This window comes from Sus scrofa, chromosome 3, assembly GCF_054392235.1.
Source record: "Sus scrofa isolate SSC_HxYL_T2T_F1_AM1 chromosome 3, Sscrofa_HxYL_maternal_Yorkshire_Landrace_v2.0, whole genome shotgun sequence".
In the NCBI taxonomy this organism is placed as follows: domain Eukaryota; kingdom Metazoa; phylum Chordata; class Mammalia; order Artiodactyla; family Suidae; genus Sus; species Sus scrofa.
Window position 1 is genome coordinate 30,452,222 of NC_139385.1, and position 15,798 is coordinate 30,468,019.

General features: G+C 36.2%; 1 protein-coding gene across 3 annotated transcripts in view; it reads right to left on the bottom strand.

Moving 5' to 3' along the window:
* ABCA14 (ATP binding cassette subfamily A member 14) overlaps positions 1 to 15,798 on the bottom strand; it is a 203,442-nt gene that overhangs the window by 99,017 nt on the left and 88,627 nt on the right. For all 3 annotated transcript variants that reach the window (XM_085017381.1, XM_085017382.1, XM_085017380.1), the window contains one exon: positions 13,003 to 13,132. In XM_085017381.1, coding sequence (XP_084873507.1) covers positions 13,003 to 13,132 — 130 coding nt within the window. The remainder of the gene's footprint in view (positions 1 to 13,002; positions 13,133 to 15,798) is intronic.

The window sequence follows — 15,798 nt, forward strand, 5'->3', positions numbered from 1 at the left end:
ATACTTAATAACCAGTGCAGGCTCTTGGTCACCACACCATCCCACTTCCTACCAAGAGGATAGCAACCAACATACACTGAGGACATGGCTCTGCCAGCAGAGGGACAAGACCAAGCTCCACCAACCAGTGGGCAGGTACCAGTCCCTCCTACAGGATGCCTACACAACTCCTGGACCAAAGTCAACCACTAGAAGACAGAAAACAGAAGCAAGAGGAACTATGATCCTACAGCCTGCAGAAAGGAGACCACAAACATATAAAGTTAGACAAAATTAGATGACAAAGAAATGTTTCAGAAGAATGAACAAGGTAAAAACCCACAAAAACAACTAAATGAAGAGGATATAAGCAAATTACATTTAAACAGAATTCCTAGCAATGATAGAGGACCCAAGGTCACAGAAAAAGAATGGAAGCACAGACTGAGAAGCTATGGGAAATGTTTAACAAAGAGCTAGAAGATTTGAAGAACAAAGATGAACAACAGAATAACAAAAATAAAAAATATACTAGAAGAAATCAATAGCAGGATAACTGTGGCCGAACAATGAATAAGTGAGGTGGAAGACAGAGTGGTGGAAATCACTGCCATGAAACAAAATGAAGAAAAAAGAATGAAAGAAATGGGACAGTCTAAGAGTTCTGGGACAATATTAAACATAGCAACATTAACAAATAGGGGCCCCAGAAGGAGAAGACAGGAAGAAGGGGCCTGATAAAATATTTCAAAAGATTATAGCCAAAAAGTCCCTAACAGAGAAAGACACACTTATTCAAATCCAGGGTGCACAAAGTACCATACAGGATAAACCCAAATGGGAACATGTCAAAACACACATTAATCAAACAAATAAAAATTTAAAAACAAAAGGAAAATATTAAAAGCAACAAGGAAAAACAACAAACAACAAATAAGGGAATTCCTTAAGGTTATCAGCTGATTTTGCAGAAGAAACTCTGGAGGCCAGGAGGGAGTAGCAGAATACATTTAAAGTGACGAAAGAGAAAAAGCTACCGAAAAAAAAAAAAAAAAACACCTCTATATATGAAAGTTCTTTTTCATATTTGACAGAGAAATAAAAAGCTTTACAAACAGGCAAAAGCTGTAAAATTCAGTATCTCTAAACCAGTTTTAGAACAAATGCTAAATGAACTTCTCTAGGCAAGAAAAAAAATGCCTTAACTAGCAATTAAAAAATTACAAGAGGGAAATAGCGGTAAGGGCAAACATCCAGTAAAGGTAAAAAAAATTCACAGACAAATATGATATCAAAACCAGCAATCATGAGAGAGTAAAAAGATATGATATTGGAAAGGTATTTGAAATTAAGAGACCAACAATTTAAAACAATCTTCTATACATATAGACTCCCATATGAAAATCTCATGGTAACCACAAACAAAAAAATCTACAGTAGATACACACACAAATAAAAAAGCAATCCAACACAGCACTAAAGATAGTCATCGAACCATAAGAGAAGAGAACAAAAATGAAGGTAAGAAAAAAGACCTAGACATAATCCAAAGCAATTAAGAAAATGGCAATAAGGACATACATATAGATAATTACCTTGAATGTAAGTGGATTAAATGCTCCAACTGAAAGATATACACTGGCTGCATGAATTCAAAACCAAGATCGTTATATATGCTATCTACAAGAGACCTAGTTCATATCTAGAGACACATACACATACAGGCACATTCCATTCTAGAGGGAATGGAACAAGATATTAAATGCAAATGGAAATAAAAAGAAAACTGGAGTAGCACTATTCTTAATAGAAAAAAAGATGGTAAAGACTTACTAGAAACAAAAATCCTCAATAAAATATTAGCAAGCCATATCCAAAAACACATTAAAAGGATCACACACCATAAGCAAGTGGGATTAATCCAAGGAGGCAAGGATTTTTCAGTATTTGAAAATCAGTGAATGTGATACACCATATTAGCAAACTGAAGAATAAAATAAAATTCACCTCAATAAATGCAGAAGATTTTGACATTTATGATTAAAAACTCTCTAGCAAATGGGTATAAGAGGGAAACTACATTAACATAATTAAAGCCATATATGACAAACACACAGTTAACATCATTCCCAATGGTGAAAAGCTGAAAGTGTTTCCATTAAAATAAAAAAAAACAAGACCCTCCACTTTCACCACTATTACTCAATAATTTGTGGAAGTCCAGCCATTGCAATCAGAGGGGGAAATAAATAAAAGGAATCCAGGAGTTCCCATCGTGGCACAGTGGTTAATGAATCCGACTAGGAACCATGAGGTTGCGGGTTGTAGCCAGTGGCTACAGCTCCGATTCGACCCCTAGCCTGGGAACCTCCATATGCCGTGGGAGCGGCCCAAAGAAATAGCCAAAAGACAAAAAAAATAAATAAATAATAAAAGGAATCCAAATTGGGAAAAAAGAAGTAAAACTGTCTCTGCTGGAGTTCCCGTCGTGGCACAGTGGTTAACGAATCCAACTAGGAACCATGAGGTTGCAGGTTCGGTCCTTACCCTTTCTCAGTGGGTTAACGATCTACTGTTGCCATGAGCTGTGGTGTAGGTTGCAGACGCAGCTCGGATCCTGCATTGCTGTGGCTCTAGCATAGGCCAGTGGCTACAGCTCCAATTGGACCCCTAGCCTGGGAACCTCCTATACCGCAGGAGTGGCCCAAGAAATAGCAAAAAGACAAAAAAAAAAAAAAAAAAAAAAAAAAAACTGTCTCTGCTTGCAGATGATATGATACTATACATAGAAAATCTTAAACATGCTAAGAATAAGAGCGCTCATCAATGAATTTGGTGAAGTTTCAGGATACAAAATTAATACACTGAAATCTCTTGCATTCCTATACACTAACAGCAAAAGATCAGGAAGGGAAATTTAAGAAAACCATCCCATTTGCCAATGCATTGAAGAGAATAAAATATCTTGTCCAAGGTACTCTACAGATTCCATGCAATCCCCATCAAATTAACAATGGTATTTTTTTCACAGAAAAACACAAAAGACTCCAAATATCCAAAGCAATATTGAAAAAGAAAACCAGAACTAGATGAATTAGGTTCCCTGACTTCAGACTATACTACAAAACTACACTCATCAAAATAGTATGGTATTTGAGGGAGTTCCCTGGTTATCTAGTGGTTAGGACTCATCATATTCACTGCTGCAGATGGGTTCAATCCCTGGTCTGGGAACTGAGATCTCATATCAAGCTGCTGCATGCTGCACACTTCATGGTATGTGAAACAGGGATCACTGGAACAGAATAGAAAGCCCAGAAAGAAACAAATGTACCTATGTTCAATTAATCTATGACAAAGGAGGCGAGAATATACAATGGAGAAAAAGGCAGTCTCTTCATTTGGTGGTGCTGTGAAAACTGGACAGCTACATGTAAAAGAATGAAATTAGCACATTCTCTAACACTATGTAAAAAATAAAGTCAAAAGAGATTAAAGATCCAAATGTAGGCTGGATAGTATAAAACTCTTAGAGGAGGACATTGACATAAATTGCACCAATATCTTTTTTGACATGTCTTCTAGAGTAATGTAAATCAAAACCAAAAAAAAGGGACATAATTAAATTTAAAAGCTTTTGAACAGAAAAGGAAACCATTAAAAAAAAGGCAACCCACAGAATGGAAGAAAATATTTGCAAAGTGACTGACAAGGGATCAATCTCCAAAACACACAGACATATCATTCAGCTCTCTCTATATATAAAAATACAAACAACCAAATAAAAAAAATGGTCAGAAGATATAGACATTTCTCCAAAGAAGCCATACAGATGGCAAAAAAAAAATGAAAAAATGCTCAATTCATTAATTATTACATAAATGCAAATCAGAAATACAGCAAGGTATCACTTCACACAGTCAGAAATGTCATCACCAGAAAGTTTACAAAGAGCCTGGAGAGGGTATGGAGAAAAGAGTAAACCTCCTACACTGTTGGTGGGAATATAAGCAGGTGCGGCCACTATGGAGAAAAGTATGAAGGTTCCTTAAAAAAGTAAATATATAACAACCATGTGATCCAGCAATCCCACTCTTGGGTATATATACCCAGAGAAAAAACATAATTCAAGAAAAGCTATGCACCAAAATGTTCATAGCAGCACTATTTACAATAGTCAAGACAGGAGACAACCTAAATACCCACCGCCATAGGAAGATGTGGTACATATATACAATGGAATATTATTCAGTCATAAAGAAGAATGAAATATGGCCATTTGCAGCAATATGGATGGACCTAGAGGTTACCATACTAAGTGAAGTATGTCGGACAAAGACAAATATTGTATGATATCATTTATATGTGGAATCTAATAAAGAATAAGACAAGTGAATTTATTTACAAGACATAAACAGACTTATACATTTTATTTTTATACTTAAAAAAATTTATTATAGTTGATTCACAACATTCTGTCAATTTCTGCTGCACAACAAAGTGACCCAGCCATACAGCCACACTTTTTTTTTCTAATTTTATTTTATTTTTTTTTTTATTTTCCCACTGTACAGCAAGGGGGTCAGGTTATCCTTACATGTATACATTACAATTACATTTTTTCCCCCACCCTTTGTTCTGTTGCAACATGAGTATCTAGACAAAGTTCTCAATGCTACTCAGCAGGATCTCCTTGTAAATCTATTCTAAATTGTGTCTGATAAGCCCAAGCTCCTGATCTCTCCCACTCCCTCCCCCTCCCATCAGGCAGCCACAAGTCTTTTCTCTAAGTCCATGACTTTAAAAACAAACTTGGGGGAGTTCCCATTGTAGCTCTGTGGTAACAAATCTAACTGTATCCATGAGGATGTGGGTTAGATCCCTGGCCTCAATCAGTGGGTCAAGTATCCAGCATTGCTGTGAGCTGTGGTGTAGGTTGCAGACGTGGCTCGGATGCTGTATTGCTGTGGCTGTGATGTTTACTGGCAGCTGCAGCCAGTTTGACCCCTAATCTGGGAACCTCCACATGCCACATGTGTGGCCATTTAAAAAAGCAGAAAAAAAAAACGTAGGTTATCAAAGGAGGGGGAGGGATAAACTAGGAATTTGGGATTAACATATATCCACTACTATATATAAAAGAAGTAACTAACAAGAGCCTACTGTATAGCATAATACAAAAGGAAAACAACAAGAAATTCTGGAGACAAAAAAAATAAAATAACTGCCATGAAACATTCACTCTATTAACTTAGAAACAAATTAGAATAGGCAGAAGAGGCAGTGAACTTTAAAAGTGGTTCAGTTTGAGAAATACAGAGAAAAAAATTGAAGGAAAATTAATATAACCTGAGAGACCTATGGAAAATCATCAGGTATATCAACATACACATAATGGGAACCCCATAAGGAGAGGAAAGAGAGAAAGGAACAGAAGGGATATTTTAAAAAATGACCAAAACATCCTAAATTTGATGAAATGTACAAATCTACACATCAGAGAACATCAAAAAGCTCCAAACAGGAGTTCCCATCGTGGTGCAGTGGTTAACGAATCCGACTAGGAACCATGAGGTTGCGGGTTCCATCCCTGCCCTTGCTCAGTGGGTTAATGATCTGGCGTTGCCGTGAGCTGTGGTGTAGGTTGCAGACGTGGCTCGGATCCCATGTTGCTGTGGCTCTGGCGTAGGCTACAGCTCTGATTAGACCCCTATCCTGGGAACCTCCATATGCCACGGGAGAAGCCCAAGAAATGGCAAAAAGACAAAAAAAAAAAAAAAAGAAACAAGAAGGTAATTAATATAATTGGAAAAATCACAAAAATAAAGAAGCAGTGCAGCAATGAAGAAACATTTTAGTTCGGAGACACAAATGAAAAGATAAAAGATGTAGAACAATTTCAAAATGGCAAAAGAAATTCCTTCTTTTTCAGTTTGTTTGTTTGTTTATGGCTGCATCTGCAACATATGTAATTTCTTGGCTTGGGGTCAAATTGAAGCTGCAGCTATCGGCTTATGCCACAATCCCAGCAACATGGGTTCTGAGCTGTGTCTGCAAGCTACACCAGAGCTCACAGCAATCATAATCCTTAACCCACTGAATGAAGTCAGGAATTGAACAACCTACATCCTCACAGATACTAGTTGGTTCTGTTTCTGCTGAGCCACAACAGGAACTCCTTTAGAGTTTACTGTAAATGGAAATGTACTTCTCAAATAAAAGTTAGATTTAGAAAAAAATAGGAAAAATTTATCCATCTGTATTATAAAAAAAGAGACTCATTTTCATTCCGAGACACAAATGGGTTTCTAGTGGCAGGAGAGAACATGACATTCCACGCAAATAGGATACAAAATAGAGCTGAGCGGCTATAATAATATCAGGCAAAATATATTTTAAAGACAAAAATTATTACAGAATACAAAGACCATATATATTGATAAAAGGTTCAACCCATCAAGAAATTACAACAATGCGGGAGTTCTGTCATGGCTCAGTGGTTAACGAATGTGACTAGGAGCCATGAGGTTGCAGGTTCGATCCCTGGCCTTGCTCAGTGGATTAAGGATCTGTGGTGTAGGTCACAGACATGGCTCGGATCTGGTGTTGCTATGTCTGTGGTGTAGGCCAGCGGCTACAGCTCCAATAAGACCCCTAGCCTGGGAATCTCCATATGCCATGGGAGGGGCCCTAGAAAAGACAAAAAGACAAAAGAAAAAAAAAAAGAAAAGAAACTACAATGGTAAGTGTATATGTACCTAACGACAAACTAGCAAATACATGAAACCAAAGAAATGAAATTAAAGATATAAATATACATATATACAATAATAGCTGTTGACTTAACCCATTTATAACAATAGAAAACTAGACAGATGATATTTAGGAAATATAGGACTTGAATGGGTTGATTACTCACAGGTAAACAGCTTTAGTGGAGGAATACTCAGGTACTTGTCCCATAGTGGGGGTTCTCCGATCCTGCCTACCTTGCACCACAGAGCAGAGACACAGATTAAAAACTGATAGGGTGGCCCTACCCCAACAAATAGAGAGGAGAGACAACTACAAAGAAAACAGGAATCCCCATCCAATACCCAGTGCAGGCTCTGGTCAACACAACATCAGCCACATCTCCTATCAAAGGGATAATGACCATTATATACTGAAGAAAGAGGTGGCAGGATTCCATATTAAAAACAGCTCTTGTACCAAAAAATATTACATCACATAGACAGTCTAAAGTCATCCTGAACTCACAGCCACCTCTAAACACACTCCTGGGCATCAGAAAGACAAGGCCCAGTTCGACCACTGGTAGACAGACACCAGTCCCCCCACTACAAAGCCTAGACAAGTGATGGTATCTGCTTTACCCACCAGAGTTAGACACCAGAAGCAAGAACTACAATCCTGCAGCCTGTAGAAGAGAGACCACGAACAGAAACTTAGACAAAATGAGACAAGCAAAAAATATGCTTCAGACAAAGGAATAAGATAAAAACCCACACAACTAAATGAAGAGGAGATAACAATCTACCTGAAAAATAATTTAAGGTAATGACAGTAAGGATGATCCAAGATGTCAGAAAAAGAATGGAGACATAATGAACAGGTTATAAGAAATGTTTAAGAAAGAGCTAGAAGATTTAAAGAACAAGCAGACTAAGATGACTAACACAGTATCTAAAATGAGAAATACACTAGAAGGAATCAATATCAGGAAACTAAAGGAGAACGAATAAGTGAGGTAGAAAACAGAGTGGTAGAAATCACTGCCACAGAAAAGAATGAAGAAATAGGAATTAAAAGACTTGAGGGCAGTCTAAGCTCTCTTGGACAACACTAAATGCACCAACGTTCACATCAGAGGGGTCCTAGCAGGAGAAGTGAGAGAGAGAGAAAGGGCCAGAGAAAATACTTGAAGAGATTATAGCTGAAAAATTCCCTAATATGGAATGGAAACCCTCACTCAACGTGAGGAAGCAGAGAGAATCCCGTACAAGGTAAACTCAAGGACGAACATGCTGAGACACATGCTAATTAAACTGACAAAAAATTAAATCCAAAGAAAAAATATTAAGAACACCAAGGGAAAAGAAAAAATAACATAGAAGGAAACCCCTGTAAGGATATAGGCTGATTTTTCAGCAGAAACTCTGGAAGTCAGAAGGGAGTGGCAAGATATATTTAAGGTGATGAAGGTAGTAACTTAGGTAGGAACAGTAATATTCTACTCACCAAGGCTCTCATTCAGATTTAATGGAGAGATCAAAAGCTTTCCAGATAAGCAAAAGCTAAAAGAATTCAGCACCATAAAACCAGCTTCACAACAAATGCTAAAGGAGCTTATCTAGCTTGAAAAGAAAAGGCTACAACTAGAAACAAGAAAATTACAAATGGGAAAGCTCACTAGTAGGGGTGAAAAGAAAATAGGAAATCATCCACTGATAAATATGACATCAAAACTAGCAAGCATGAGAAGAGGAGAGAACAAATGCAAAACATTGAAAATGCATTTGAAATTAAGTGACCATCAAAAAAAAATACTGTACATAAACAGACTGCTGTATCAAAATCTAATGGGAACTGCAAACCAAAAAACTATAGTAGACACACAACATAAAAAAAGAACAGTCAACCAAATACAACAGTAAAGACAGCAAATCACAGTAGAAGACAACAAAAGAGGGAGGGGAAAAAAGACCTAAAATACCAAATCTGAAACAATTAAGAAACATCCCATAGAGCTTTATATCAAAAACAAAACTAAAAACACAAACCCAAACCCAATCAAAAAAAGGGCAAAGAATCTAAATAGATATTTCTCCAAAGAAGAACGACAGATGGTCAATAAACACATGAAAAAATGCTCAACATCACTCATTATAGAGAAATATAAGTAAAAACTTCAGTGAGGTACCACCTATACCAGCAAGAATGGCCATTGTCAAATGTCTACAAAAATAAATTCTGGAGAGATTGTGGAGAAAAGGGAACCCTCCTACAATATTGGTGGAAATGTGAATTGGTACAACCACTATGGAAAACAGTATGGAGGTTCTTCCAAAAACTAAATATAGAACTACTAGCAATCTCTTTCCTGGGCATATATCCAGAGAAAAGCATAATTTGAAAAGATCTATGCACCCCAATGTTCACTGCAGCAGTATTTACAATAGCCAAGACATGGAAACAACCTAAATGTCCATCAACAAAGGAATGGATAATGAAGCTGTGGTACATATATACAATGGAATATTACTCAGCCATAAAAAGAAAATGAAATAAGGCCATTTGCAGCAACATGGATAGACCTAGAGGTTATCATATCAAGTGAAGTTAGACTGTGAAAGACACATATCACATGATATTGCTTATATGTGGAATCTAATATAAATGATACAAAGGAAGATATTTATAAGATATAAACCCATAGATTTCATAACCAATCTTATGGTTACCATAGATGATACCACTGGGGGAAGTAAGGAATTTTGGAAGGTGGTAATAACATATACACACACTTTATAAAAGAAGTGATTAACAAGAACCCACTGTATAGCATAGGAAAATCTACTCAAGGCTTTGTAATAACCTATATGGAAAAAGAATGGATATATCTATATGTATAACTGATTCACATTTCTGTACACCTGAAACAAATATAACATTGTAAGTAATGTATACTTCAAGAAAAAACAATTCAAATCAAAGGCAAAATGAAAAACTACCTTTAACTCTTTTAGGATGGCTACCTTTAGAAAATAATAACTGTTGCTGAGGGGAATAGAAATCCTTGTACATGCTTGTACTGATAGTAATACATTCACTGTGGAAAACAGTTTCACAAAGAGTAAACATAGAATTACCATATGACCCAGCCATTATACTCCTATGTATATACCCAGAAGAATTAAAAACTAGTGTTCCAATGAATTTGTATATGAACAATTACACCAGCACAATAAGCCAAAGGAAAAACAATCAAAATATCCATTTATCATTATTTATAAATGAATAAACAGAATGTGGTTTATGCAGGCAGTAGAATATTACTCAAACATATAAAGGAACAAAATATTGACATATGCTACACCACTGGTCAAACTTGAAAACATGCTAAGAATCCAGATACAAAAGTTCATATGCTGTATGACTCCATTTATATGAAATATCCAGTTTATTCAAATCCATAGAAACTGAAATTAGGTTTCAGCTGTGGACTGGGAGGATAGAAAATTGAGAAAGTTATGGCTAAAGCATATAGCATTTCTTTTGGGGGGGGGAGAAAAACTTTCTGGATGTAGACAGAGATAGTAGTTGGACAATATTGTGAAAGTAGCACATGCTACTAACTGCAAACTTTAAAATGGTGACTTACATATTATATGAATTTTATCTCATTTTAAAAATTACCCTTTAAAAAATGGTAACCATACATGACCCTTGCCTCAAACAACTTAAATCTAATGGAGGAAACAGGTAACTCAACAATTATGACACATGATGAAATTCACTCAGTCTGCAAGTATTTATTGAGCATTTACTGTCTGGAAAGTACTAGTCTAATCACTTGAGACATATCAATTATCAAACAGAAGCAAGAGTGATTAATTATGGTTGAGGGGATAAGAAGTAAGAGGGGTTAATTACGGTTGAGGGGATCAGGATCCTGGATCTTCACAGATAAATAGAATATTTCAAAAGGGTAAGTGGTGGTTTAGGCATTTCCAGTAAGGGAAAATGGCATGAGCACATGCACAGAAGAAACTACATAATGTATGTTCTGAGGTTATAAACACATTGGTTTCCAATGGCCGCTGTAACAAAGTACCATGAACTTAAGTCTTAAAACAACAGAAATTTATTCTAGCATAGTTCTGGAGACCAGAAGTGTGAAATTAGTATCACTGGGCTTAAATTGAAGTGTCGAGAGGACCAAACTCCCAGGAGAGACTCTAAGGGAAAATCCACGCCTTGCCCCTTCCAGATTCTGGTGGCTGCGGATATCTCTTACCCTGAGGGACACCAATGTGGTTATCTGGGACCATTGCTACATTGCCTTCTCCCTTCTGTGTCCTCTACTCTTCTGCCTATCTATAACTGCCCTCTGTCTTTCACTTATAAGGACACTACAGATTTCATTTAGGATTCAACCAGAAAATCCAGGATTATCTCATTACATATAATGTGATGATATATGTATATGCATATATGTATATATATATATCAACATGAGATGATATATATATATATAAACATTCACATCTCATTATGAGATGATATATATGTGTGTGTGTGTGTATATATATATATATAAACATTAAAAAATCCCTGGAATAACATGAATATATCTTTGGAGACCGTTATCTTTAGGTACCACTGACACAAAGCTTAAAGCATGGATATATCCCAAGATAAAATATATAGAAAACATTTAATAAATGGTAGCTGATATTACATTGATAACAACAGTAACAATACTTCATTAATAATTATGTGGCATTAATTAGAGACTAATGCCTAAAATAAGCGCTTTAAGTCTTTGAGGTTCAGAGGGAGTTCAAAGACAGAAACTGACAAAGAATTGTTGTTTTGCATAACCCCTTGCCTCTAAAGTAAGTCTGCTTCTAGTTGACCTACAATGTGAAACTCAACTTTGCTCCAGCCCTTTACTTGACATTCTGCTATCATTTTTGTCATTTCTTATTCCCTTTCTTTTCTCTAGCCATACAACATTCTCTCTCCTCTTCATCCTTGGCCATGAATATCCTTGGAATATGCATCTCCTCTTCTTTTCATGATTAATCACAACTCATACCAAATTCAAACTAGATTTCATTTCCTCTTTGCGCACATACCCTGCCCACAGGATTGTATCAAGGTTACAGGATGGCACACAACACTCAAGCATTCTTTTCTTTTTTTGGGGGGGGGGAGGGGGGACTCTGTCTAGTCACTTATGATGGAGCATGTTAATGTGAGAAAAAAGAATGTATACATGTATGTGTAACTTGGTCACCATGCTGCGCAGTAGAAAAAAAATAAAAGGTTAAAAAAAAAAGCTTTATTTTCTTACTTTTCATGTTGCGTCATAAAATTCCTATTTACCATCAGTAGCCCCCTCAACTGTAAGATCCTTAAAGGGAGGACTTTGTTCACCACTGCATTCTTTGTTTGCACCCAAATACCTGACATATTTATATACATTAATGATATGAATAGAGCTTTGCTTCATCTGAAATGTACTGGCTGCTATGAATTACAAGTGGATCACTTGAGTAATGAGAACATTTTCTGGGATAATAGTGAAGTTATCTATCTTAATAGGCAGTTCAATTACACAGGTGTATGTATATGCCAAAATTCAGCAAATGAATACTTAAAACTTCAGCATTTCATCATAATGAAAATTTACTCCCAGAGAAAAAAATTTTAGTTAGTGATATGCATACTAAATTATTTGTTAGGAAGCATTTTAATGTCTAAAATTAATTTTCAGTTGCCTAAAAAATAGGATCAATAGCTATACGACAAGTATCATAAAATATTAAAATGGTATAATCACTGTGGGCATAAGGGTGATAACTAAAAGTCTTTCAACTTGAATGTATGTTGAAAATTTTATAACAAAAATATAGTCATAAGAATATATAATATACATTTTACAATAAAAAAATACATCAAACAAATTAGAATGTTTTCCTATTAAGAGAACAGGGGAATAGAAGAAATAGTAAAATAAAAGGAAAGTTAAATTAATGAATAAATGAAAATAAAACATTCTTTGTATTGACCAGTGAGGGTAATACTTTACAAAGTGAGAAGTTTGGTGCACCTGAAAAACAAACCTGATTTTTAAACTTAATAATAAATAATTTGCCCTTTAAAAAAAGAGTGGATTGAGAAACAACTATATGCATCATTTAAATGCAAGCAATGACAATGTCAAGAAGAGTATACAAAAACTTCAAAGCTTGATCAGCAGCATCTGTGTGCAAAGTGACCCTGAATATATACCTGTGAGAATAGATAAGGTAGTAGTCTTTCCTGCCCCATTGTGTCCTAGAAGAACGGTGATTTGTCCCTCATACATATTCAAAGTCAAGTCTTGAACTGCTAGTACAGTCGTATTTTGTAATGTGAATTCCTGTGAAAAGAAAACAAAAACAAAAACAAAACAAGCTTTATATCTACTACTATTATAAAGGACAGGTGTTTATATCGATTATCCAGAGAAGAAAAAACAGCCCATTACTCTCAAAAGGAAAAATAAAAGCATAAAAAAGATAAAGGTGTGAAAAATAAACAATATGTGAAGGCAATACATGTACAGAAGCTCAAAGTAGGGCCACAAAACTTTATTATCTTGAAGCTGATAATGTCACGGTCTGCTCCAGTCCATATCTTTCTAAGTTCCAAAACTTTATGCTAGAAACCCATTATACTTGGTTGTCCTATAAGCCCTTCGAACTCATTAACACATTTGAAAATGTACTCTTCCTGTTATATTCTTATCTTAGTGAGTCATACCATCACCTACCTAGATGTACAAGCCAGAAACTTGGAACTTACTTTTAACACCTCCCTCTGCCTCATCCACTAAGTCATCAGGCACCTACCACTGCTAATCAATATATTTATTCAACAAATATTTAGTCTACATACAATGTGGCATCTATTTATAAGATACTGTGAATACCTTTATGAAGAAGACCGGCATGGTTACTTAGTCTCAGGGAGTTTTTTCACATCCTTACTATGACAAAAAAAAAAAAGAAAAGAAAAGAAAAAAAAAAAACTCTGGACAAATTGAAAGGCAATATTTCTTAGATGCATTAGAGAGTTGAAGTCACAAGGTAAAACAATGTCTCAAAAACTGGAGATATCTCAACAGGGATGTTTGTTTATATGGCATTTCAAACTTATATCCAAAGGAGATCTGTTAAGTTCCTCAAGTCTCCACTTTTAAACAAAAAAACTAATCCGTCTCCAGTCTTTCCCACATCAGTAATGCCACCACCACCCACTGAACTGTTCAAGTCAGAAATCTGAGTCATATGTGTTTCCTCCTTTTCCCTCAACCTTTACAGATATAATTACAGAAAATTACCTTAAGCTGCTCACTTTTCTCCATATTCACCCACGCTACCGTAATCCAAGCTATCATTATCTAATGCTTAGAAACCTCCTTATTGGTCTTCCTCTCACTAATTCTCCACACCACAGTCAAAGAATCTTTCCAAAACATACACCAATTTACATCCTTAATGGAATTATCTCCCTTCAATGACTTCTAAATACTCTTCAAATATAAACTTTACCAAACTTTATCATGACCTACTGTGGTTTCTGTCCACCTCTTCAAACTTGTGTTCTACCAGTTCTTCTGTACTTGCTTCCTCAAATACATGATAACATTTTTCACCTCAGAGTTTTGGATTTAATGTTCTGCTTTTGTTTTTCATGTCTCAGTTTTTTTTGTTTTTTTGCCATTTCTTGGGCTGCTCTCACGGCATATGGAGGTTCCCAGGCTAAGGGTCTAATTGGAGCTGTAGCCACCAGCCTACACCGGAGCCACAACAACACGGGATTCGAGCCGCGTCTGCGACCTACACCACAGCTCACGGCAATGCCGGATCGTTAACCCACTGAACAAGGGCAGGGATCGAGCCCGCAACCTCATGGTTCCTAGTCGGATTCGTTAACCACTGCACCAAGACAGGAACTCCCCCATGTCTCAGTTTTTCAACTCCTTGATTCATTCACATCTTTGAGGGCTCAACTCAAGGATCAGCTTCACAAAGAGGCCTTACTTCAGGAATCTATCAAAATTATTTCCATTTCTTGTTGTATGCCCAAGTTACTGTCCCATCATTTTGTTTCCCTCATGGCACACGGCATTCTGTAATTATCTTCTTAGGAGTCTCGCCATTATTTCCAGTCAGACCTCAGCATTACCCCACTGGTGGCTTCCAAGAAAGTTCAACCAGCACCTCAGTGGGCAACTTCCCAGCAAGTCTCATCGTCACCACATCCAGTGGCTCCTCAGTAAGTCTTTCCAGGACCCAAGCAAGTAGCTTCCTGGCATGTTTCTCTGTTATGCATTAGGAGGTTTTCTAGATGCCAGACATAGCCGTATGGCACCTCAGCAAATTTCTTACCATTCACTAAACCACAGTTACACACCCTCCACTAGAGCTTGAATCTTATCCTTGGTGGAAAGGAAGAAAAATTTTCAAGTTTGTTCTTCTATTGAGTATTCCCTGCTCAGCACAAGAGGTATTGGATATTCTCTAACCTGATATTCTGGTATAGTTTAAGCGATGATTTATCCATATCAGCATTTAACCCATTGTTATTACTCAGTTCTCTGTACTAAATTTTCAGTATTCAAATTACTGGTTTCTGTTTCCTGGCACAACTTTGAATGATACACTGCCAAATATGTTTCCAAAGTTGTTATATTGATTTGAATTACTTGCTAGTAATATACCTTTTCCATGTCCTTGCTACAAATGCTATTGTCAAATGTTCTTTATTTTAACTATTCAGATAAGAATAACTATTTTTAATATGTTCTTTAATTTAGTAATCACGGTGATTTTTAAATCTCTCTCTGTTAACCCAATATGCAGAAAATCTGTGTGTTTGCTTCCATTGCATGTTCTTATTCTTAGTCACTGGTAACTCTTTTGTGCCTCTTCACATGTCTAGCAATTTTTTTATTTGAGCTACACATTTGTGTAAAATAACAATGGAGGTGGCAGCTATGTTCCACAAAAGAGTAATCCCTTTTCTTGTTTAAATAGGTAA